The following is a 22,812-nucleotide window of genomic DNA, read 5'->3' on the forward strand; positions in this document are numbered from 1 at the left end:
CCTCCCTCTCTTTAGTGAGAGAAATGACCACCAGCATCCCTAAATGGAAAATCACTGTCAGGCACTGAGGGTCATGTTGTTTTGAAGAGTAGGTGCTGAAGGAGTAACTTTTACTGTCAGAAGGGAATAAAGGCCTTCCAGGCACTGAGAGATGACTCACGTTCGCTTGCAGATGGTGGTGGCCAGGCCTCAGACCCTGGCTTTGCTCGGTCCCCCGGTGATGGCCAGCTGTGGGACCTGGAATGACTGACCGCCACAGGATGGGACCTGGGGAGCCCAAGCAAGGAGCACCTAGAGTGACGGAACACAGGAGTTTGGGCAGTGTCCCAGAAGAACATGTACCTGGGCAGGGAACTGGCTTCCCCAAAGAGAGGGCACTTGTCCACCGGAAAGTACCAGACCTATAGGGCAGACCCGATAGTGGCAACAGAAATCACTACCAAAGGGGCCCGGCCAGGTCACAGCTCCATCCAGTTGGGAAGCCCCTCAACACTTCCCACTCCCCTCCTCAAACCGGTGACACTGAAATATGGGATTTTACTCCCGAGTCCAGTTCACAGAGCCAGGAGAAATCTAGATCAAATCGAAGTGAGTCACACGCCCCTCTGGGTTGTGAGGTAGAGACTGTGAGACGGCTGGCCCTTCTTCTAATTCAGAGGCCCAGGTTTTATCCCTAGGAAGTCTGGAGTAGGGCCCAGGGAAGTCGCACAATCAGGCATTACTGATGCTTCATTTGTGTGTATCTACCCCAGACAGAATATTTGCTTCCCAAGACTAAACCGAACTTCCGTCAAATCCTTTTGCTGTAGGCCGAATCCAGAGAGAGAGAGATCAGGTGGGTTTTTGCAAAGACGAAATCATAATCATATTTTCCCTTCTTCTTCCCATTGTCCAGCTTCCCAGGCAGTCAGAGTTAGGGCGACCTGCCACATCACTCTCTTTGTACAAGAACTCATCGGGGGAACACACGTTGGTCACGCCAACCAGTCCTATTCTCTCATGCTCATCCCAGCAACTCCAGTTTCTCTAGCTTCGTCAAAAAAAGGAGGAAGTCCCTAAATGACTCAGAGTTCCCATGTGGGCACCACGCCTCCTTTGCCCTCCTTTCAGATTTCTTCTGAGAGAATGTGGAGACATCTGAACAAACTGTTCTTTTGGGGCATTTTTTCTTCTCTGACATGTAAGGCTCATTCGCCATTCTGAAGCTTGCTTCTCCAAGCCAAAACATGATGTGGAAAAAGAGTTTTCTCACATTCCTTTTCTCTCTTTCAGTACGAAAAGCTTCCCTCGATTGTGACACCAGAGGAACAAACAGTAAGTTTCATTTACTTCCTTCTCTCTTTTACCAAAGTCTTTTTCACCGACACGGTGGGGATGGTCAGCTTTAAGCGCAACCATTCAGGATCAAGTCTTTCTATGCCTTTTAGATGAGCGAGCAAAGAGTCAAGTCTTTGGTTTACAGTTTATAAAGTCTACAGTTTAAAATGAAGCCATGTGAGGCCAGGACTTGAAGCCTCTTTCCTGAGACTTAGAGATAAAATATTGAGATTCTTTTTACAATGAAAAAAATTTTTTTTAAGATTTATTTATTTTAGAGAGAGAGTAATATGAACAGGGAGAGGGGCAGGAAGAGAGGGAGAGAAAGAATCTCAAGCAGACACCCTGCCCCGCTGAGCACAGAGCCAGCCGCAAGGCTCCACCCCAGGACCCCAAGATCCTGACCTGAGCCAAAATTGAGAGTAAGCAGCTTAACCTACTGAGCCATTCAGGCATTCCTGTTGCCTTTTATTTTTTTGTGTAGAAAATCATTTACATAGTGATTATAAAATAATTTAAGCAACAAAATAAAAATATATATTGGGAGGCAGCTTATTATCATAGAGCTAGACCTGCTAGGGTCATGGGCCTAATCCTGGTTCTTTTGTTCACCAGCAGGCAGCTTGGGTACATGAAGAAACACCACTTAATCTCTCGACACTTAATCTCTTTCCTCTGTGATGTGGGGATAATAAAAGCTCCTACAGGGGTGGGGGAATTCTCATGAGGACTGAGTGAGACAAGCCCTCAGCAGAGGGCCTGGCATATGGTGAACCATCAATAAATGCTAGGCCAGGTTATTTGGGGAGGAAAAAATGCCTTTTCTATGAAGTCCGAAGTACAATTTTTTTAAAAGATTTTATTTATTTATTTGACAGACAGAGATCACAGGCAGAGAGACAGGCAGAGAGAGAGGTGGTGGGGTGGGGGGGCGGAGCAGGCCTTCTGCTGAGCAGAGAGCCTGATGTGGGGCTCGATCCCAGGATCCTGGGATCATGATCTGAGCCGAAGGCAGAGGCTTTAACCCACTGAGCCACTCAGGCGCCCTGAAGTCCAGTTTATCCAGTTAAGCGACCCAGCCTAAGCCCATAAACAGACAACAGATCATCTAAACTTTTTCACAGAGGAAAAGCACTTGTCAGCTTTTGTTTGACCCAAATACCAGGATATAATGAATGATCTCTACCACTGTTACTACATGGAATAGGAAAGTGCTGTTATTCCCTCCAGTTCTCTTCCACTTCCATGAGCTATCAACAGCCATTCTCTAGTCGGTTCTAGAGTAAACAAACTCTTACATAACTTGTTCTTTTTTTTTTTTTTAGATAACAGTAATCACAGACATCCTTGTAAGCAGTAGAGGAAGACTCTGTTCCTTTTATAACAGCTGCATGGTGTTTCCTAATACAGCTCAGCCATGGTTCATGTAACCATCCCCCTTACTGACTGTTCCATTTTTTTCTTTGTAATGTAAACAACACTACTATAAACATCCTTGTAGGAAACATCTGCGGATGCATGAAAGGTTGAGAGCATCTCTGGAGGATAAAATCCTAGAGGGCACCTGGATGTCTCGGTTGGTTAAGTGCCTGCCTTCAGCTCAGGTCCTGATCCCAGGGTTCTGGGATGGAGCCCTGAATCGGGCTCCCTGCTCGGCAAGAAGCCTACTTCTCTCTCTTCCACTCCCCCTGCTTGCATTCTCTCTATCGCTGTATCTCTTTTTGTCAAATAAACAAAATCTTTAAAAATAAACAAATAAATAGAAGACAGAAGAAACATATCAACTAATTACAGTGGGCCATTTTGTATCCCAAAACAACAGCAGCAACAGACAACTGGGGAAATTTGAACATTAATTAGATGTTTGATGACATTTTATTTTATTTTTAAAGATTTTATTTATTTATATGAGAGAGAGAGAGCAGTGCAGGAGCAGCAGCAAAGGGAGAAGGAGAAGCAGACTCCCGGCAGAGTAGGGAGCCCAATATGGGGCTTGATCCCAAGACCCCAGGATCATGACCTGAACTGAAGGCAGATGCTTCACCGACTGAGTCACCCAGGTGCCCCGTGTGATGACATTTTAAAAACATTATTAATTTTTAGGTGTGATAATGGTACTGTTAGGTTAACCAAAAGAGCCTCATCTTTTAGAGATACAAGCCATCAATCACTATCTCTAAGTCAGCATAGCCAGGGTTAAGAGTGCACTTCACTAAATTGTACATCTGAAACTAACATTACACTGTGTGTCAATTAACTTGAAATTAATTTGAAAAGGGAAAAAAAATCAGAGTGTCCTTTCAAGCTCTCAGGGGCAGAAGAGGTGGCAAGCGTCAGAGAGCTTGTCAAGTCCCCCCACGCATCACTGGAAGAAGCTTCTGTAGGTGCGGACACTTCCTCACACACAGGTTGGCCTGGCTAGGCAGCAATTAAGTTTCCCAGGAACCAGTGTCTCTACAGCTTTGACCCACAAGCAGTGGCCAGATTACCATTCAGTTATTAAGGGACATTCACAAAGGCTTTCTCTTGTGTTACTCTGTTTTCCAGAATTCCATTCTCCAAGTCTGGACTCAGAAACGAAAGTGGTCACGAGGGGTCAAAATGTATCCCTCATCTGTTCCAACCAGAACGAGTCACTACAGATCACCTATTTTTTGTTTCGGCGTGAGAAACACCTGAGAACCCATGCTGGAAAAGGTGAACCCATGATTTTTAACCTGAGCATCTCAGAAGCCCATGAGCTGGGCCCTTACAAATGCAAAGCCCAAGTTTCTAACTGTTCAATGGTCAAATACAGTCACGAGTTCAACTTCACATTTGTGGGTAAGTAGAGCACTTGTACCTGGGGGGCCCTGTGATTTGTGGGACTCTTTCCTTTCTACAGTGGGATCTCTGCTCCCCTGCAAATACTCACTCAGGAGCCTGGAGAGTATGTCACTGAGATCTTTATTCTCTTTTTTTTATATATATATTTTTAAGATTTTATTTATTTGACAGACAGAGATCACAAGTAGGCAAAGAGGCAGGCGGGGTGGGGGGGGGGTGGCCGGGAAGCAGGCTCCCTGCTGAGCAGAGAGCTCGATGCAGGACTCCATCCCATGACCCTAGGATCATGACCTGAGCCGAAGTCAGAGGCTTTAACCCACTGAGCCACCAAGGTGCCCCTGAATTCTTTATTCTTTTTTTTTTTTTTAAATTTTTATTTATTTGACAGAGAGAGAGATCACAAGTAGGCAGAGAGGCAGGCAGAGAGAGAGGAGGAAGCAGGTTCCCCGCGGAGCAGAGAGCCCGATGCGGGGCTCGATCCCAGGACCCTGAGATCATGACCTGAGCCGAAGGCAGTGGCTTAATCCACTGAGCCACCCAGGCGCCCCTGAATTCTTTATTCTTAATAAGTCCATTTTACTTTCTGTTCTAAAGACTTTTAAAAAATGATTAATAGAAGATTTATTTAAATAATAATACATAGAGTCATCATTGCCAGATTTAACATGAAACATTAAATGTCCATTCCAATTTTCCTTCCTGGATAAGTTTTTTTTTTTTCCTCTCTTTCTGTCAGTTTTAAAAACACAATACCAGAAGAAGAGGAGCCTGATTTCAAACAGAGCTCCGATGAGTGCGGTCCTGGGAGGGTGTTTGAAATTGAGAGAGATATTTGCTGATCGTGCATAGGTCTACCAAATCAAGGCAGGATGTTCATGGAGCCCTCTGTGGCTGGGGCTGTTGAATGAACCAAGTACTCCTGTTTAAGGGGATAGGATCATGACCAACCGCTCAGCTTGTGCCTTCCCGGCTTCCCGAGATAAGTCGTATTCAGCTGGGTGCAGGGTAGCAGGTAGAGGGGCCAAACACAATGGCTGGCACCTGAGGAACAACATCTTGGCAGTCCCGCATAACTCTTCCAAAGACTTCTCTCCCTATTTCAGATAAGAGTAGCCTGATTGCCTTAGACAAAGAGTTTTACATGAACAATTTGGGAAATTATTGAGATCTTTTCTAGATCCTTTACTCTAGGATTCTCATCGTGTAGGCAAAAATTACTTTTTTCGTCTGAAGATTCAAGGAGTCTTAGAATCAGTAGTGGACACTGCGGCAAGGGTCTTCAAAGTGCCAGACCTTTCCCATCTTTTCCCTTCTGCAGGGACCACCTACCAGGTGCCCCGTCAACCAGTACTCATCTTGCCTAACCACGTCTTATTACGGCTATATTTTTCTCTCCCATCTTCCCACCCTAAGCCTCTCACAACCTAGCATTAATGGTCTCATTTTTATTTTTATTTTTTTTAAAGATTTTATTTTTTTATTTGACAGAGAGAGAGATTACAAGTAGGCAGAGAGGCAGGCAGAGAGAGAGGAGGAAGCAGGCTCCCGGCGGAGCAGAGAGCCCGATGCGGGGCTCGATCCCAGGACCCTGAGATCATGACCTGAGCTGAAGGCAGCGGCTTAATCCACTGAGCCACCCAGGCGCCCCGATGGTCTCATTTTTAAAGGTGACCTTGATAGTGGATTCCTGGGAGAGGAAGAGAGGGTTTCCAGCTAATATGTGTACACTGTACCTGGAGGCTTTTAAACACAGAAACTCTGACTTACTGATCAAATCTTTGACTGATCCTTAGGTCTGTGTTCTCTAGCATAGTAGCCACTACCCACATGGGGTTATTTACATTTAAATCCAAATTAATTAAAGTTAAATGAAATAAAAACTTCACTTCCTTAGTCTTACTAGTCACATTTCAAGTATTCAATAGCCACAGCCAGCCAGTAGCTGCTGTTTTAGACAATGTAGACATAGAATATTTCCATCATTACAGAAAGTTCTGTTGGGCACCGCTGCTCTAGCTCAATGGTTCTTAGCTTTTTAGGTTATAACCATCTTAACCATCATTGATAGGGGAACCTAGGTGGCTCAGTCAGTTAAGCACCTGCGTTTGGCTCAGGTCATAATCCCAGGTTCCTGGGATCGAGCCCCATGTCAGACTCCCTGCTCCACGGGGAGCCTGCTTCTCCCTCTGCCTCCTGCTTGTGCTCACTCTCTTGATTTCTTAAATAAATAAATAAAATCTTTTAAAAAATCAGTGATAGTCGGGGTGCCTGGGTGGCTCAGTCAGTTAAGTGTCCGACTATCCCCCAGCTGATAATATCCTCTGGTGGTCAGTGTAGGCCACCCCGGGCAGGACGGGGCAGCCTGGTACTGCAGAAAGAGCAATGGGGTGAGCACTGGGGAGGCCTGTGTACTACGAGCTCCCTGTGCAACCTGAGACCTTCCCTTTGGCTACACTTATGATATATCTCCAGTCCTCAATCCTTCAGATATGAGTTGAGAAGATAAGCAGTACAATCCTAACATTGGCTTTAACTCTGGGTGAGAGTCGCAGTCTACTGTGGGCAGAATGGGGTGAGGAAAGAAGGCACTCCTTGGCAGGGAAAGCATCTGAATGCCCTTCAAATCACTGAGGTTCGGTGTGAGAAAGGATGGCAAGGCCCATCACTGGTGTAGATTTCCTCTGCTTGAATAAGAGGGGCCTATGCTCCTGCAAGGAATTAGGCCCCATTGTAGACGACTGATGAACTCAATGGCTGAAGCCATTAATTAATGATTAAAAAGCCCCAAGTCTTCATTTGCTGAGCTTCCGTCCCAAAGAGGTGTATAAAATCTCCCCACATCCTGCCTTCCAAGTAGATGCACACGTTTCCTGCAACTTTTTATAGCAGTGATCCTGTCCTGTAGAATGGTTTTGACAGATTATAAAACTGTTTCCTCTTTGCTTAGGTCAGATTAGTAGGTATCTATTGAGTGCTTAGCCTGTACAAGTAATTATGTTGGGCGTTGCTGGATTTTCAGTGATGCCTAAGACATGTTCTTGTCCCCAGCCCAGCAGGGATTCAAATTCATTGATCGTTGGTTCACTCATCAAATATTAATGACATCCCAAATGGGCCAAGTACTGGCTCTACATTCGTTTCTGCCCTGGCAGAGTTTACAGTCGAGTCGGGGAGACACAAAACCCAAGCACCCAGACAAATTCATAATCACAAACTTTGTTGGTTGTTATGAAGGAAAAACAAACTGGCCCAGTGAAGGACAGAAGAAGCAGGGGATGGTGGGGCATTCTGCTTAGGGTAGTTAGGTAAAGCTTTTCAAAGGCGATGACATTTAAGTAGAGCCCCGAAGAATGAGAAGGAATTAGCTAGGTGAGGAGACAGGGAAAGAAGGCTCTAAAAGAGTCAATAGCCTGTGCGAGGGCTCCAACTTGGGAAAGAACTTGGCTGGTTGGGAAGGACCTAGTAGGAGGCTGGTATGACTGAAGTTCAGATGAGGGGACTGTGTCCCCAGCTGAGACTGGAGAGGGAAGGGGCCAAGTCAGGCTGGGCCTGTGACCCAATCATCCTCTTCAAAGTTATTCCATTCTAGATGAGGTGGGGCAAGAGTAAAAGTTGGGGATGGTTGGGAGGCTCTTGCAGTCATCTAGGAGACAATGGTGAGGATGAACAGAGGTGAGTGGATTCAAGATATATTTTGAAGGAAGAAAGAGGAGGACTTGTTAGATGATCAGATTTGGATTTAAAGGTCGTGAAGGTGAGGAAGGAATCAAGGATGACTTCCAGATATCTAATGTGATCAGCTGATGAGGAATGGTGCATTTATTGAGATGGGGAAAATTGGAGGAATGGGGAGTTGGGGAAAATGGAAAGTTGTTAAATGGGTATAAAGTTTTGGGTATGCCAGATGTGTAAGTTCTCCAGATCTTGCTGTACAACATTGTGCTTACAGTTAATAATACTGTATTGAGCACTTATAATTTTAGGAAAACAAATCTCATGTTAACTCTTCTTACCATGATAAAATAAGTGAGTGGTTGGGTGGATGGACGAATGAAAATGTAAATAAAAACATTTCTTGAACAATGGGGTTTTAGTATATGTTTATCTACCTATTGATTATTCAATAATTAGCAGAGTAGCTAGTGTTCAGTTTCAAATAGGTTCTATTTGAGGGGACCATGAGACATCCCAGTGGATCATATAATGAGGATGGGAGGCAGAAGAGGAAGCACATCAGTTTGGAGGATTTAGGAAAGGTCTTACGGGAAAGGTGACAGCTGAATGAATCTTAACAGGGATCCTTGAAATTTGTAAAAATACAGCTGGTTTAGTGACAAGTAGCGACTCCCTTACTCTGATCACTGTGACGCTGTGATGCCCTTTACCAGTCTTTATACAGACTCTCAGGGAAGTGTACATTTTGCCAATCGCTTCAGATACTAATCCTTGGCCCAGTTTGGATCATCCCATCTGAGAGAGGAATCTGTGCTCTCTGCCTCCTCGTGAATGTTTCACCTGCCCCTTCCCGAAAATTACAGGGTATAATTCCATTGGAAGAATGTCCTGTTTGTGCTATTCCCCAAGTTGCCTTCCGAGGCCACCATTATTATTCTCAGAGTCATTCTTGGAGGCCACTGTTCCAGGTGCTGCTCTGTGAAGGATGTTTCCCCAAGGATTCCTGCTCAAGGGTGGGAGGGTGGAGTAAGGAAACTCTAAACTATTTTCTATGATTTTCCTCACACTTTGATCCCTGTATTTCACTGTTTCTGTTTAAACTGATACTGTTTAAAGAAAAAATCTGCTGGGGAGTTGCTCCAAGCCAACTGGATCCACTGTTTAGGAGCTGAGGGACCCTGGGCAAGCTTCTTAACCTCTCTGAATCACAGTTTGTTCATCTGTGGAATGGGCATGAAACTATCTTCCTTATAGTACTATTGTGAAGTGAAATGATGTAATGTGAAGAGAAAGCCTGGCACATGAGGGATACTCAACAATTTTCCTTCCTTTCCTATGATTCTGCTTTATTAATGAATCAGTTCTTTTTTTATTTGAGAGAGAGTGAGTGAAAGGGTGAGGATGAGCGGGGGAGTGGGGAGGGGCAGAGGGAGAGGGAGAAGCAGTCTTCCCACTGAGCAGGAAGCCCATAAGAGGCTCAATCCCAGGACCCCGGGATCAGGACCTGAGCCGAAGACAAGACACATCAACAACTGAGCCACTCAGGCCCCCTATTAACGAATTATAAAATAAATAATATAGCTGGATTCTCCCACAAAATAGGGTATGACCTGACAGAATCTAGCAGACCCACGTGCTTCCTGTTGAAAAGTTTCCTTGAATCTATTTATCAGGGTTACTTCCTGTTTGTGGGAGGAAGTAGAAGATAATTGTACAGCTGAATTCTATAAATATATAGTTAGAAAAGATGATATTTTCAGATTTCTTTGATTGAAAAAAACCCACTGTAGTCTTATAAAGATTAGGAATAAAAGCACCTCCGAACTTCACAGTTGGAACTAGATCTTTGACAAAATTATACTCATTCTCAACAATGAACAGAGTGTGCCTTCTGATAAAAGGCAAGTTTGTGCTCTGATTCCTCAAAGCATAGAGACACCCTCCACCCTCTGGCAATCTCAGCACCTGGCTTGTGCCGCACTGAGTGGAGCTAACCACACACCATCAGTCTTTCTCAATAGGCTGCCAGCTTCTTGATGTCTCAAGACAGGTCTCATTCATCCTTGGGTCCACGGTTGGGAACAGAGTAGGGGTTCGATCCATGTTTGTGGACTGAGTGAGTGAATCCAATCTGCTTATCACATTAACACAAAGGTTCATTTTTCTAGACCCAGTGATCACACCAGTGTTGAACGTTCATGTCATTAACATAGAAACAGACCGACATTTAATACTACTTTGTATCTCATCCAATGGCTCGTTGCCCAGCAGTTATACTTTCTTTGAGAAAGATATTGCCATATCACCACCTATATCGAAGCATATAAGGGAGCCTGCTGAATTCAACATAACCAAGAACAATGCTGGAGAAAGGGAAGAATATAAGTGCAAAGCTAAAAACGAGTTGCCTGACCACGAAAGATACAGTCAGCCAGTCTCCATCAATCCCCCACCTGGTAAGGGCTACCTGAGCTCTTTCCACAGGCTTTGGATTTGCTTCCAGAAACTACAGCTTCTCCTCTGCCCACCCACTTCCCACGTTGGCCATCTGCATCCAAATGCCTTTCCTTTGGGAAGTTCCACACAAACCCTGATGGGGTTTCTTTCTGCCAATAAAAGGAAGAAGACAAGGCTAGAAGCTAAGTCAGGAAGCGACCTTGTAGGGAGACTTCCTAACTTGACCCTTGTTCCTGCCTTAATTTTCCACTGCCCAGTTCTAAGCAATCACATCAGAATCTGCATCTCAGAGCTGCTGGGTTTTGATTCTCCCTTGCTTTTCCATTGATCTCTAACACCTGCGCCCACCTGCTTGGCTGTTTACTGCCCACTGCCAAGGGTTGGTGAGTGTAGACCTCCAGGACCCCCCTGGGGGTGAGAAGGGCTCCTGTCCCAGTGCTGTTTTGGAGGGCACTGTTCTAGTGCTTGGGGACCGTGCATCTTTCCATTGGCTGAGGAGTTCAGGGGGAAACATGAGAATGTCCCCGCCTGGAGCCTGTATCCCCACTTTCCTAAACCATATCCTGGGCACCTGGACCCGAATTCCCTACCCAATCAGGTCAGAACCCACCTTCCAGGGCCTAAACAAATCTCATTCTCGGCTCATCCTCCCAAGTCTGTACCACAGAAAGGAACTGAGCATCCCCAGCCCCGAGTGAAGGGGGCTGTTTGTGGGGGCATGGACAACGTTTGTACACACAGGCTGGAGGGTCCGTGTGCACACAAGACCCCTTAGGGTGCAGGTCAGAGCCTGAGTGGAAAGGTGGGTAGGGCTGGGGCTGGCTCTCTCCATGCTGCCATGTTCCGGTGCAGAACTCTGAGGAGTTTGAGAATTCGAGATTCAAACCTGCCTTTCCAGGTCTTTACGAAGGGACACTCATTGAGGTAGGAGAAGGATAGAATGAAAAAGAGGTTAGCTCAGTCAGTAAAGCATGCTGGGCGGTGAACACTTCACCCAGCCTCATCCTCAGAACAGAGCCCACACCCTGGTGGTCAGTAAGTTCTAACAAATGAGGCAGCCTGTAGGACTCAGGCCCCAGAATCAGGCTTTTGCCTACAGTCACAGCCCTTCCATTTACTAGCTGTGTGACCGCGGGAAAGTCATTTAAGCCCTCTGAGCCTTTACTTTACTCGTTTGTAAAATGGGAGTGATAACAATGACATAAATAAGGCAATGCATGTAAAGTGCTTAACACAGTGTCTGGGGTGTGGTTAATAACGAATGGTAGCTGTTTAGGGGACATAAATCAGGTCAACGTGACTAAGGGCTTTGCCCAATAAATGACCAGGCTCTTCTGAGCCTTATGATCCTAACAGTGCTGCCAGGAATCCATCTGCTAAATGCTGTGCTGTTTTTCTCTTCCTTGTATGACCCCGTGTGGAAGATGTACTTGGTCGTGACTTCCGGAACATCACAAACAAGTTAACTCTCAAGAGTGGCAGGTGTCCATAGCAGTCTGGGGACTGGGGTGCACCGTACATTAGTTAGCTTGGGAGACAGTGGTGACTGCCTTTTCCAGAACATTCCAACAGTTCAATGTCCCTGGAAAAGAAAGCTGGGTGGTGACCAGTGAATGCTGTCTTCTTCCAGGTGGAGACAGTTGTCCTTTCTGCCTACAGCTACTGCTTCCGGGGTTACTGCTGGTGCTAATTGTAATAATCTCAATTCTGGCATTTTGGATACTACCAAAGTACAAAGCAAGTAAGTTCTTCAGCGGCTTTTGCTTTGTTTGCTATGGGAGTTGGGTACAGAAAGCAAAAGAGAAGGTGAAGAAGAGGAAGGGAAAGGGAAATACAAAATGGGACATGAGGGAAACGAAGAGAGAAGGAAAAGATGCAAAAGGCGAAGGTAAATGAAGCCAACTTCCTGCATGGCTTACACCTAGGCTCGTTCTCATTTCTCTAGTGAAAGCCCTTCTGTTTTGATGGCTTGGAGGTGTGTGACCTGTACGGTCACACAAGGCCCCCGCACTGAGCAGAGCCCTACACTGGGTTTTGTGCTCTGTTGTCACTGTCTTCCAAATCTGAATACTTTTTTTTTACTCTCTTTAAAATTATTTTTTAATTTGTGAAATACACATACCAATATAATTCGCCCTCTTGACCGCTGTCGCGTGTACAGCTCAAGGACACTGGGTGTGTTGTTGCCGTGCAACTGTCATCACCACCCACACACGGACCTTATCTTGCGAAACTGAAACTCTGTTCCCATTTCACCCTCCCCCATCAGTCCCCCCACCCCCCAGCCCCTGCCAACCACTACTCTCCCTTCTGCCTCTATGAATTTGGCTACTCGGGGGACCTTGATGGTGGACTACTATGGTATCTCCCCTTCTGCGACTGGCTCATCTCACTCAGCAGAATGTCCTCGAGATTCATCCACGTTGGGCATGTGTCAGAATCTCCTCCATTTCTAGAGCTGAAGGATCTTCTGCTACAGACAGACCCATAGATACACATGCAGATATACTCTAAGTTTATCTGCTCATCTGGCAATACGCCCTTGGCTGACTTCCCCCTTTTGGCTACGGCAAATACTGCTGTCACGAGCATGGGTGCACAGATCTTCATAATTTTCTAACAAGAGGTCCCGCATTTTCACTGTGCACCGGGCCCTGCAAACGAGGTAGTGGGTTCTGATTGCCAGCTCCGTAAAGGCAAGAGCCTTTGCCTTATACTTGTCGGTGCACTGGCTGGCTCTGCCCCTCCGAGGAAGCTCAGTCAATGAAGGCCAACAAGAGCTCCATTGCCCTCTGCCGGCCTTCAGGGCTGCATCAGGCCTCAGCCACTGCTCTTCGCTCTTCAACTCTTAAGATCACTTCTACTTAAGATTTCAAAATGGCCTTTTCACTTGGCATGCAAGTGTGGAGGGATATCAAGATATGCATACACAACAGTGTGTCTCAGCCCCCAGCAGTGAGCACCACCCTCCTTCACTTGCCTGAGCCCCAGCGTTCTGACCTGTAGAACGGGCAGATACTATCCTAGCTAGGGAGAGAACCAAGTGATACTCTTGAACTTCCTGTGCCTTCCCCGGGGCCTCCTCTAAACAGTTACCATTCAGAGAAGTCAGGAACTCAGTTGATACAAGACTGGAAAAGAGATGTCAAAATGTATATATCTTACACATTTTTTTTAAAACCTGTCTTCCCTCCCTACAAAAAGTCTTGCAAAAGTAGAATTAGTATTCTTGATTACTGGCCAGGGCTGAATAGAACTCAGCTGGGTAATTTACTGTCCTTCGCAGATATCACAAAGCTTTTTACAGACTGTTCTTTCCAGTGAAGGAAAGAAAATGTGTCTCTGGCCACCACAAGTGTAATCTGACAAAGGATATTCCTCCCAGACCCAGAAAAATAAATCAGAAGGACTTCTGGCTTGGAGAAGCGGGTGCTATGGATTCCTTGCTGAGTCCATGGTTTTCCTTCAATGGACAACAGGCAGGCCATCCGAGCAGGGTACTCTTTGTTTCAGAACTTTGGGGGGGGGGGGATTCTGCTCCTTGGCAGAGGAAATGAGAAAAAAGCGGATGAATCGGTTTAATTTAATGAATCTACATAAACTATTCCATTTATGTAGGAAAAGCTATGAGAGATAAGACACCTGGAGACTATAGAAATACGGCCACGGAAGTTGGAATATATGCAAATATCTGTGAAAAGCAAGCAGGTAAGAGAACTTGGTTGTGTATTTTTTTTTAAAGATTTTATTTATTTATTTATTTATTTGACAGACAGAGATCACAAGTAGGCAGAGAGGCAGGCAGAGAGGGAGGAAGGGAAGCAGGCTCCTTGCTGAGCAGAGAACCCGATGCGGGGCTCGATGTCAGGACGCTGGGATCATGACCCGAGCCCAAGGCAGAGGCTTTAACTCACTGAGCCACCCAGGCGCCCCTGGTTGTGTATTTTGATTGGTGTGGTTGGTGTCAGGTTTTTGTCTATATTTTTTACGGTTGTACAGACACATGGGTAAAAAAAAGGAAAGGAATCAGAATACAACATCTTCCTCCCACCCCTGATATCCAGTCCCATGTTACAGGGGCAACAACCAGCTTTTTAAAATCCTCGCACAGATCGTCTGTGTGGAGACTAGCATCTGCACAAAGGGTAGCAGGTCACAGATACGCCATTCTACACCTTGATTTTTTTTACTTAACAACAGATCTTGGAGATTTTTCATGTCCGTTGGAACGATCACGCTGTGTTCCAGAGCCTCTTAGGATCCCCTCTTAAGGCAGGCATCATTCGCTCCTTTACAGTAAACAGACTTAAGGCCTTGATAACAATGAGAACAAACCCAGCCAATACTGACTAAGGGCCAGCCCTGTTACTGGCATGGTGCCAAGCAATTTACCTGCCCTGTCCTACACAAACACCACTAACTCTCAATTTATATTGTTCCCATTTTACAGGTATGGAATCTGTGTCAGTCTTGGAACCAAGGCAGTGTGTCCCCACAGCCCAAGATGGTAAGTGTGCTCTGTGAAGTCCAGAGGCTGCATGCCAGATTGGGGGGGACTGGCTAAACCACTGCCCTCAGGTGATCAGAGATTCAGATTATGGGCCCAGTAATTCTGTTGCTTGTCTTTTGCCCAGGAACCCAACACTCCCAGGAGATACAATATGCTACCCCTGTGTTCCAGGAGAGGGCACCAGGAGTTCATGGTGAGCCACACTTTGGGATAAGAGGATTCTATCAAAACGAGACTACGGTCCCTGTAAGGCCACCCTACTCCGGGGCTTTAGAAGCCTGAGGATGGGGTAGATGGAGGCAACATGCCCTCCCCGGGGAGCCAATAACAACCAATACCACAGCTCCTAACAAATCTCACTAGGAGATGGGGGAGGGTGGGAGGGAAGGATGTGACACTGAGAGTATTGTATTAAAAAATCCAGAGAGGAGGAAGCAGAGGTACTTCGAAACCATTTTCAAGAATAAATTATTGGGTGCCCCAGTTAAGCGTCTGGCTTCGGCTCAGGTCATGACCCCAGAGTCTTGGGGTCAAGTCCTGCATTGAGTTCCCTGTTCAGCAAGGAGTCTGCTTCTTTCTCTCCCTCAGCCTCTCCCCACTGCTCATGCTCTCTCTTGCTTGCTCTAATAAATAAAAATCTTTTAAAAAAATGATCCTTCAAAAAAAAAAAAAGAGAATAAATTATTCTTACATAGTCTAGGAAAAAAGAAACAGTTAATACATGGTTCTTTCAGACTACCCAGCTACTAAAATGAGGTTTTTTGGAGGGGTTTGTTTTTAGAGTCTCTATGGATATATATCCTAATTTTACTGAATTATTTTCTCTCTTATATTTCAGAAGCCCGTAATGATTGTAAAACTGGATATATCTATTCTGAACTCATCTTCTGAAATTTAAAGATACAAACTACATCTCGGAGTAAGTTCCTTTTTATAAAGCTGATTTACATGAAGAAAAAGCAAATGTGATTGATACTTAAAAATATCTCACTGGTGACCTAAAGTGAATTACTGTTTTTCATGATTGAACACTATTCCTTTGGCCTATTTGGGTACGTTCAATCCTGTCATCAGACAAGTTTTGTCAGGTGGGATCCTGACTGGTGACAGTTTTTATAAATGCTTCTGCCATTTTTAGGCATGGACCAAAGGTTCAGAAGAAAAAAACCATGCCTAAATTCTAAAACAAAAATTGGTGACCTTGAAAATGTGTCTGAAGAAAAAAGTCCCTGTGGTTACTGCGAGAGGAAAGCAAGATTATTCACCAAGTACCCATTTATTATCCATTGTTGTTTCAATTAGATTTTGGAAGCCTGCAAAAATATTTATATTGATTTTCATGGATGTTCTCAGTCCTCAAGGTTTAGCCAATGTCAAAGGTGTGCCTTTATGGGCTGCAATTCCCATCGGTGTTCTGTAGAGAGAATGCTGTTCTGTGGGAGACAGGAAAATGGATTACTTGGATTGTCTTAACAAATCACCACAAACTGGTGGCTTAAGACAACATAGATCTATTTTCTCATAGTTCTGGAGGCCAGAAATCCAAAATCAAGATGTCAGCAGAGCTATGCTCCCTCTGAAGACTCTAGGGAAGAAAACTTGCTTGTCTCTTTCAGTTTCTTTCTTGGTGTTTCAGTTTCTTTCTTTGGCTTGTGGCAACATCTCTCTCTAATCTCTGCCTCTGTCTTCATATGGCCTTCTCTTCCTTTGCCCTTCTCATATAAGGACATTGGTCATTGGATTTAGGACCCCCCCAAGATGACCTCATCTTAAGATCCTTAATTATATCTACAAAGACCCTTTTTTTTGGTTTTGTTTTAAGATTTTCTTTATTTGTTTGAGAGAGAGAGAGAAGGAAGAAGCAGAGGAGGAGGGAGAGGGACAAGAAGACTCCATGCTGAGCATGGAGCCTGACACAGGGCTTGATTCCAGCACCCCGAGATTGACTGAGCCAAAATCAAGAGTCAGATGCCCAACCAACTGAGCCACCCAGTACCTCTTCTATCTTTCTTTCTTTCTCTTTCTGCCTGCCTGCCTGCCTTCCTTTCTTTCTTTCTGATTTATTTATGAGAGAGAGAGCACATGAGCGAGCTGGGGGTGGGGCAGAGGGAGAGAGAGAGAGTCCTCAAGCAGCCTCCCCACTAAATACAGAGCCTGACACAGGGCTCGATCCCAGGACCCTGAGATCATGACCTGAGCTGAAATCAAGAGTCAGCCATTTAATCAACTGAGCCACCTAGGTCCCCTGTGAAGACCATTTTTTAAAAAAAAATAAGGTGATGCTCAGGTTGCAGGAGTCAGGATGTGGACTAATCCTTTTGGGGAGCCATCATTCAGACCACTACAGGGGTGGGTCAAGATGATATCTGGTTTAAATCTCTCATCCTAGGCGTTATTAGTAAAGCCCAATAAAGCCAAGAGGCATTTGTAGGGTTCTAGACGAACAAAACAACTTGACCAAAATTTTTCTGTTCTGCTCTTCTTCTGGGGGTTGTTTGAATCCCAGCTTTAATTGTTCCCAACAGTGAACCTCTGACTAGAAAAATCATAGCTACTAGTTATTAGCCACTAACTGTCTAGCATCCTACAAGGGTGATATTACTGGTTTGTTTTTACAGGTAAGGAAACAGACTCATATGGGGTAAGTGATTTTACAAGGTCACTCATAGCTTAGTAGTGGTTGAACTGGGAGTTAAATCCTAGCAAAGATCAGCAGAAGCAGTGGTCATCGGAATGCCTCTCCAAGGTGGGAAGGGATGCTGTGCACACAAGTCCAGATTAATTTAAGGATTTTGTTGCCCTAAAGCAGCATTCATGAGCATAATTTCTGCCCTTTCTATGTTGACATTTTTATTCGGGGAGAAATCAATGTGTCAAAAGAGGCTAAAAAAGTAAGTGTTCCTGAGTCAGACAGACTGAGCATAATTCAGGCTCAATCGTGTCTTAATTGTGTGACTCTGGATAAGTTAATGGGCTTCAGTTTTATTCACCTGGGGGGACAGAGAAAGGGAGGGGGCAAATAAGACTGACATTATGGAGCTGCTGCGAGAATTAATTCAGGTAATGCATGTAAAGGGCTTGGAACAGGGCCAGGCATATGATAACTCAAAAAAAAAGTTAGCTATTTGAGGTATGATGCTTACTCAGAGTCCTACTAGTTGGCTGCTCCCCGTAGAAATCTTTAAGTCTTTGAGGCCTTAAACTTGGTAACTTGGTCACCATAGGTTGCTGTTCTGTCTTGAGCTCCCTCCAGAAACAGAGCCTGAGACCAGGACTTGGATACAAGTAGCCTATATGGCAGGTGACCTCAGACAGCAGGAGTGAGGGAGCAGGGCAGTGAAACAGAGAAGGAAAAGTCAACACTGGGGTGGAGAGGGGCTAGCAAGCTCCAGACCATAATGGTAATTGGATTTGATCCAGTTAAGATCTTCTGAAGTTTTGAAGTCCAGATTGCCTCTGGGTTTCACAGCATGCCCTGAATCAATAGTCTCTCATTTTCTCCTTGCAAAGCTTTTAAAGCAGTTAGTAGAAGCCAACCAACAACACAATCCATATAATTACCATTGCCTGTGCCTTTTTTTTTTTAAAGATTTTATTTATTTATTTGACAGAGAGAGATACAAGTAGGCAGAGAGGCAGGCAGAGAGAGTGAGAGGGAAGCAGGCTCCCTGCCAAGCAGAGAGCCCGATGCGGGACTCGATCCCAGGACCCTGAGATCATGACCTGAGCCGAAGGCAGCGGCTTAAACCACTGAGCCACCCAGGCGCCCTGCCTGTGCCTTTTAAGTGTAAAAGCACTGCATAGCCTAGTGCTTCATTTTCTACCTCTGCCTCCTTCCCCACTGCCGAGGAAGGTCTGAATGACTGTACAGTAATTGTGAAGCTATGGTGTGTAAGGGTTATCACCACTCTCCTTATCAACCCCTTACAACATCACCTGTTGCTATCCGCCCAAGGAGTAATTTCATCTCCCAGGGCTGCTTTCTAGGGCCTTCTGACACCCTGTCTTTGCCTGGACTGGCCCTGAACGCAGAGCCTGAGATAGGATTCTAATTTATCAGGGAGGTAACAATGAGGAAACGAACATTAAGGGACCGGAGAAAAAGCGAGTACCAGGGTGTACTGTTGAGTTGGGCACTTCTATGGGAACTGGGGCTTGATTCCACTGGAACCTTCTGAGGAACAAGAAAATGTCCCTCAGAACTGTCTGCTTGAGGACCGTTGGCTTCCCTCCCTGATTGGCTGAGGGGGCTTCCACTGGCATCGCACCCAAGGCGCTGCAAAGCACAAGGGCAGAAAATGGGGGCGCGTGTTGCCCACTTGAAGGAAGACACTGTTGACACAAAGTGAATGGAGTCTCAGTGGTAGCTGGAATCAGAGGTGAGGCCCAGGGGATGTGACATAAGATATAGGAGTGACGGGTACGCCATCTCCCAAGAATTCCTGTCAGAACAATAACTGCCACATGTGGCGCACGTACCAGGGCGCAGGTGCTGTGAAGGGCTTTGTCTGCTAAGGCTCATGAAGTCCTCACGACTCCCTCCTCGCCCAGCTGCGACTTCCCGTGGCTTCGCTCTCTACCTGATCCCCCCCGCACAGATGTTCAGGCTTTCAGACTGAATTGTTCAGGAAGAGAAGAGGAAAAGGAAAGGGAAAAGGTCTACTGAGTTTTCATTTCAATAGCTACCTTTTTGTCATGTCTATTTCAGCTTCACTTTGGGTCTTTTTCAAATCCATAGATTCTTGACATTTTTTTGTTGTTGTGAAATGGAGCACAATTATAAGAAAATGCATTAAAATAGACACGTACAGGTTGGTAAGTTACACCGAGTGAACACTGCCAGCGGCCCAGATGCCCTCTGCCTGCCTCTCCCCACTCACAAACGCACCTCCCCGCCTTCACTACTCATTTAGGGGAATCAATTCTTTGCTTTTCTTTATAGTTTCACCGCCAAGTACGCATTCCTGAACACCGTCTTTAGTTTTGCCTGTTTTTGAATTTCGTATAAATGGAATCATATAGCATTTATTCTTGTGTCGGGTTTCTTTTGCTCAACATTATATTTGCGAGATTTATCCTTCTTGGTACATGTAGCTGTAATTATATCTTCTATTACTAAATAGTATTTCACTGTTTGAATATACCGTAATTTATCCATTCTACAACTCACAGATATTTGGACTGTAGAAACTTTAGGGCTATTATAGTTATGCTGGTATGACCACTCTTATGCTTGCTATGAACATGTCTGCTGCTTCCCAAGTGCATGCAATTATGCTGAATATGTGTCATACATATTCATACAATGACAGGGTCATGGGGTTGATCCCTAATCTAAGTAGACGATGCCATAATACTGTCCCAAGTAGTCCTATTCGCTCTTCATTCCCTTGAGCAGTGAGTTTCCATCCCCCTACATTCTCCCTCAACACTGGCATTGTCATTTTAATGTAACCATTCTTGTGGGCATACAGGGATATCTCATTGTGATTTCAATTTGCATTTCCCTGAGACTGATAAGTTTGAACACATTTTCCTACATTTATAGATCATCTGGATTTCTTTCTTTCTTTTTTTTTTTTTAAGATTTTATTTATTTGTCAGAGAGAGTAAGCACAGAGTGGCAGGCAGAGGGAGAAGCAGGCTCCCGACTGAGCAAGGAGCCCGATGAGGGACTCGATCCCAGGACGCTGGGATCATGACCTGAGCCGAAGGCAGCTGCTTAACCAACTGAGCCACCCAGGCATCCCTGGATTTCTTTTTTAATGAAATACCTGTTTGAGACTCTCTGCTGTTTTTCTAGGAGGTGTTTTGACTTTTTATTTATTAATAGTTGTTCTCGTACTCTGATACTTAATTTTTTACTGTCTTAATGTTGCTTTCTGATGAAAAGTAGTTTTAATTTTAAGAACTTAATTTGTCTACCTCTTCCTTTCTGGTGTTTTTTTTTGGGTGTATGTGCATCCAGGTGAAGAAATGTTTCCTCAACCTGAGGTCATATAAGTATTATCCTATATTACTATCTACTAAAGATTTTTCTCATTTACTTTTGTATTTTGGTTTACAATCACCCAGAATCATTTGTGTGTGGGGTATGAAATGAGCATCCTATCTCTCCCCACTCCCATGCACGAACATCACCAACTCTAGCACTCTCTACTGAAAAGCTGTTCTTTCCCCCACTAAACTGCTATATCATCTTTGTTACAAATCAAATGTCCATATACATGGGGGTTTCCTTCTGGGTTTTAGATTCTGTTTCATTGTTCTACTTCTCTCTTTTGTGTCAGTACCATACTCATTTTAATAAGTTTTGATAACTGGAAAATCAGATTTTCCAATCTTGTTCTTTTTAAGAATGTTTTAGCTATTCTTGACCTTTTGTATTTCCAGTTGAATTTTAGAGGCAGCTTAAAAAAAAAAAAAAGAGTCAGCTTGTTATTTTCTTAAAGAAAAAAAAAAAAACCTGAACATGATAGGGATATTAGTTGATTGATATTGCACTGAACTTATAGATCAATTTGGGGAGTATGAACATTTTTAGGATAGTGAGTGTTCCAAACAACAAATATCTCACTGTCTGTGTCTTCTTCGATTCTCTCAAGAGTGTTTTGTTATGGGGCGCCTGGGTGGCTCAGGGGGTTAAGCCTCTGCCTTCAGCTCAGGTCATGATCTCAGGGTCCTGGGATCGAGCCCCACATTGGGTGCTCTCCTCAGCAGGGAGCCTGCTTCCCCCTCTCTCTCTGCCTGCCTCTCTGCCTACTTGTGATTTCTCTCTGTCAAATAAATAAATAAAATCTTAAAAAAAAAGAGTGTCTTGTTATTTCCTGCATCTTACACATTTTTTGTTAGATTTATTCCTAGGTCCTTGATAATTTGATGCTATGATAAGTTGTGTTTTTATTTCATGTTGCTGATATACAGAAACAAAATCAATATTATTGTGTTTGATTTTATATCCCTTAGCAACCTTGCTAATCTCTCTCTTCAACTTTAATAATTTATCTGAAGATTTTCTTACAATCTGGAGACCAGAGGGCCGCCACTGCTACTGTTACCATTGTCGCCTCTGCCACCAGAACCTCAGGCTCAGAAACCAGAGGCCAGACACAGAACGTGGAACTCTGCCATGGAAGACACCTGCTTTTCAGCGACCATCACCACCTCCCTTTTACTTTCCAGATCCCGTGCATGTGTATCTAACTGGAAGATATTCACCACCATACATTCCCCAGCAATAAGGGAATTGTAATGTTTTTAGGTTTCCAACCCCACCACGTAGACAGAGGGTTATGATGAGGTTTAAGAGAGCCACTCAAAATATCTTCTATATGAGCCAAAGTTTCAGTCAAGAGTGAGGGTGAAATAAAAACACTTTAGGACAGAGATGGAGAAAGAGGTTTTTCCAATTGCGTTCTCACTGAAAGAACTACACGATGTACTGAGAGAAGAAAAGTGAACTACAGATAAAGAGTGTAGGATTCAAGAAGCATATAGAAAACATAAATGACACAAGGAGGGGGAGAGGGAGAGGAATGTGTCCATAAGGTTTGGAAACATTATAAAGCTAACATGACGTTTAAAATGTGGTATCGGTGGGGCGCCTGGGTGGCTCAGCGGGTTAAGCCGCTGCCTTTGGCTCAGGTCATGATCCCAGGGTCCTGGGATCAAGTCCCTCATCAGGCTCTCTGCTCAGCGGGGAGCCTGCTTCCTCTTCTCTCTCTGCCTGCCTCTCTGCCTACTTGTGATCTCTGTCTGTCAAATAAATAAATAAAATCTTTAAAATAAAATGTGGTACTGGCACACAGCTGAACAAGTAGAACACTGGAATAGGACAGAAAGCCTAGCTATAAATCTGAACACACATGGGAATTCAGTATATGAAAAATACGGCATTTTAAACCAGTGGGTAGGTGGGTCAGTATGTTAAAGCCTCTGCCTTCAGCTTGGGTCATGATCTCAGGGTCCTGGGATCAAGCCCTGCATCAGGCTCTCTGCTCAGCAGGGAGCCTGCTCTGCCCTCTCTC

The 22,812-nt window shown here is 44.7% G+C and overlaps 1 protein-coding gene across 2 annotated transcripts; it reads left to right on the plus strand.

The window, feature by feature from the left end:
- Positions 1-1,060: 1,060 nt before the first annotated feature.
- Positions 1,061-22,812, plus strand: MILR1 (mast cell immunoglobulin like receptor 1). 2 transcript variants are annotated; one of them, XM_045983760.1, is made up of 10 exons: positions 1,061-1,180; positions 1,273-1,314; positions 3,865-4,140; positions 9,987-10,274; positions 11,906-12,016; positions 13,894-13,983; positions 14,726-14,782; positions 14,910-14,978; positions 15,624-15,704; positions 21,752-22,812. In XM_045983760.1, the coding sequence occupies exons 1-9, from the start codon at positions 1,126-1,128 to the stop codon at positions 15,674-15,676; spliced, it is 1,041 nt and encodes a 346-aa protein (XP_045839716.1). In that variant the 5' UTR covers positions 1,061-1,125; the 3' UTR covers positions 15,677-15,704; positions 21,752-22,812. The 2 variants fall into 2 exon arrangements, with proteins under 2 accessions (XP_045839716.1, XP_045839717.1); XM_045983761.1 differs by lacking the exon at positions 9,987-10,274 and having other exon boundaries at positions 1,079-1,180; positions 21,797-22,812.

The sequence above is a fragment of the Meles meles genome, chromosome 18 (genome assembly GCF_922984935.1).
Source record: "Meles meles chromosome 18, mMelMel3.1 paternal haplotype, whole genome shotgun sequence".
NCBI lineage: Eukaryota > Metazoa > Chordata > Mammalia > Carnivora > Mustelidae > Meles > Meles meles.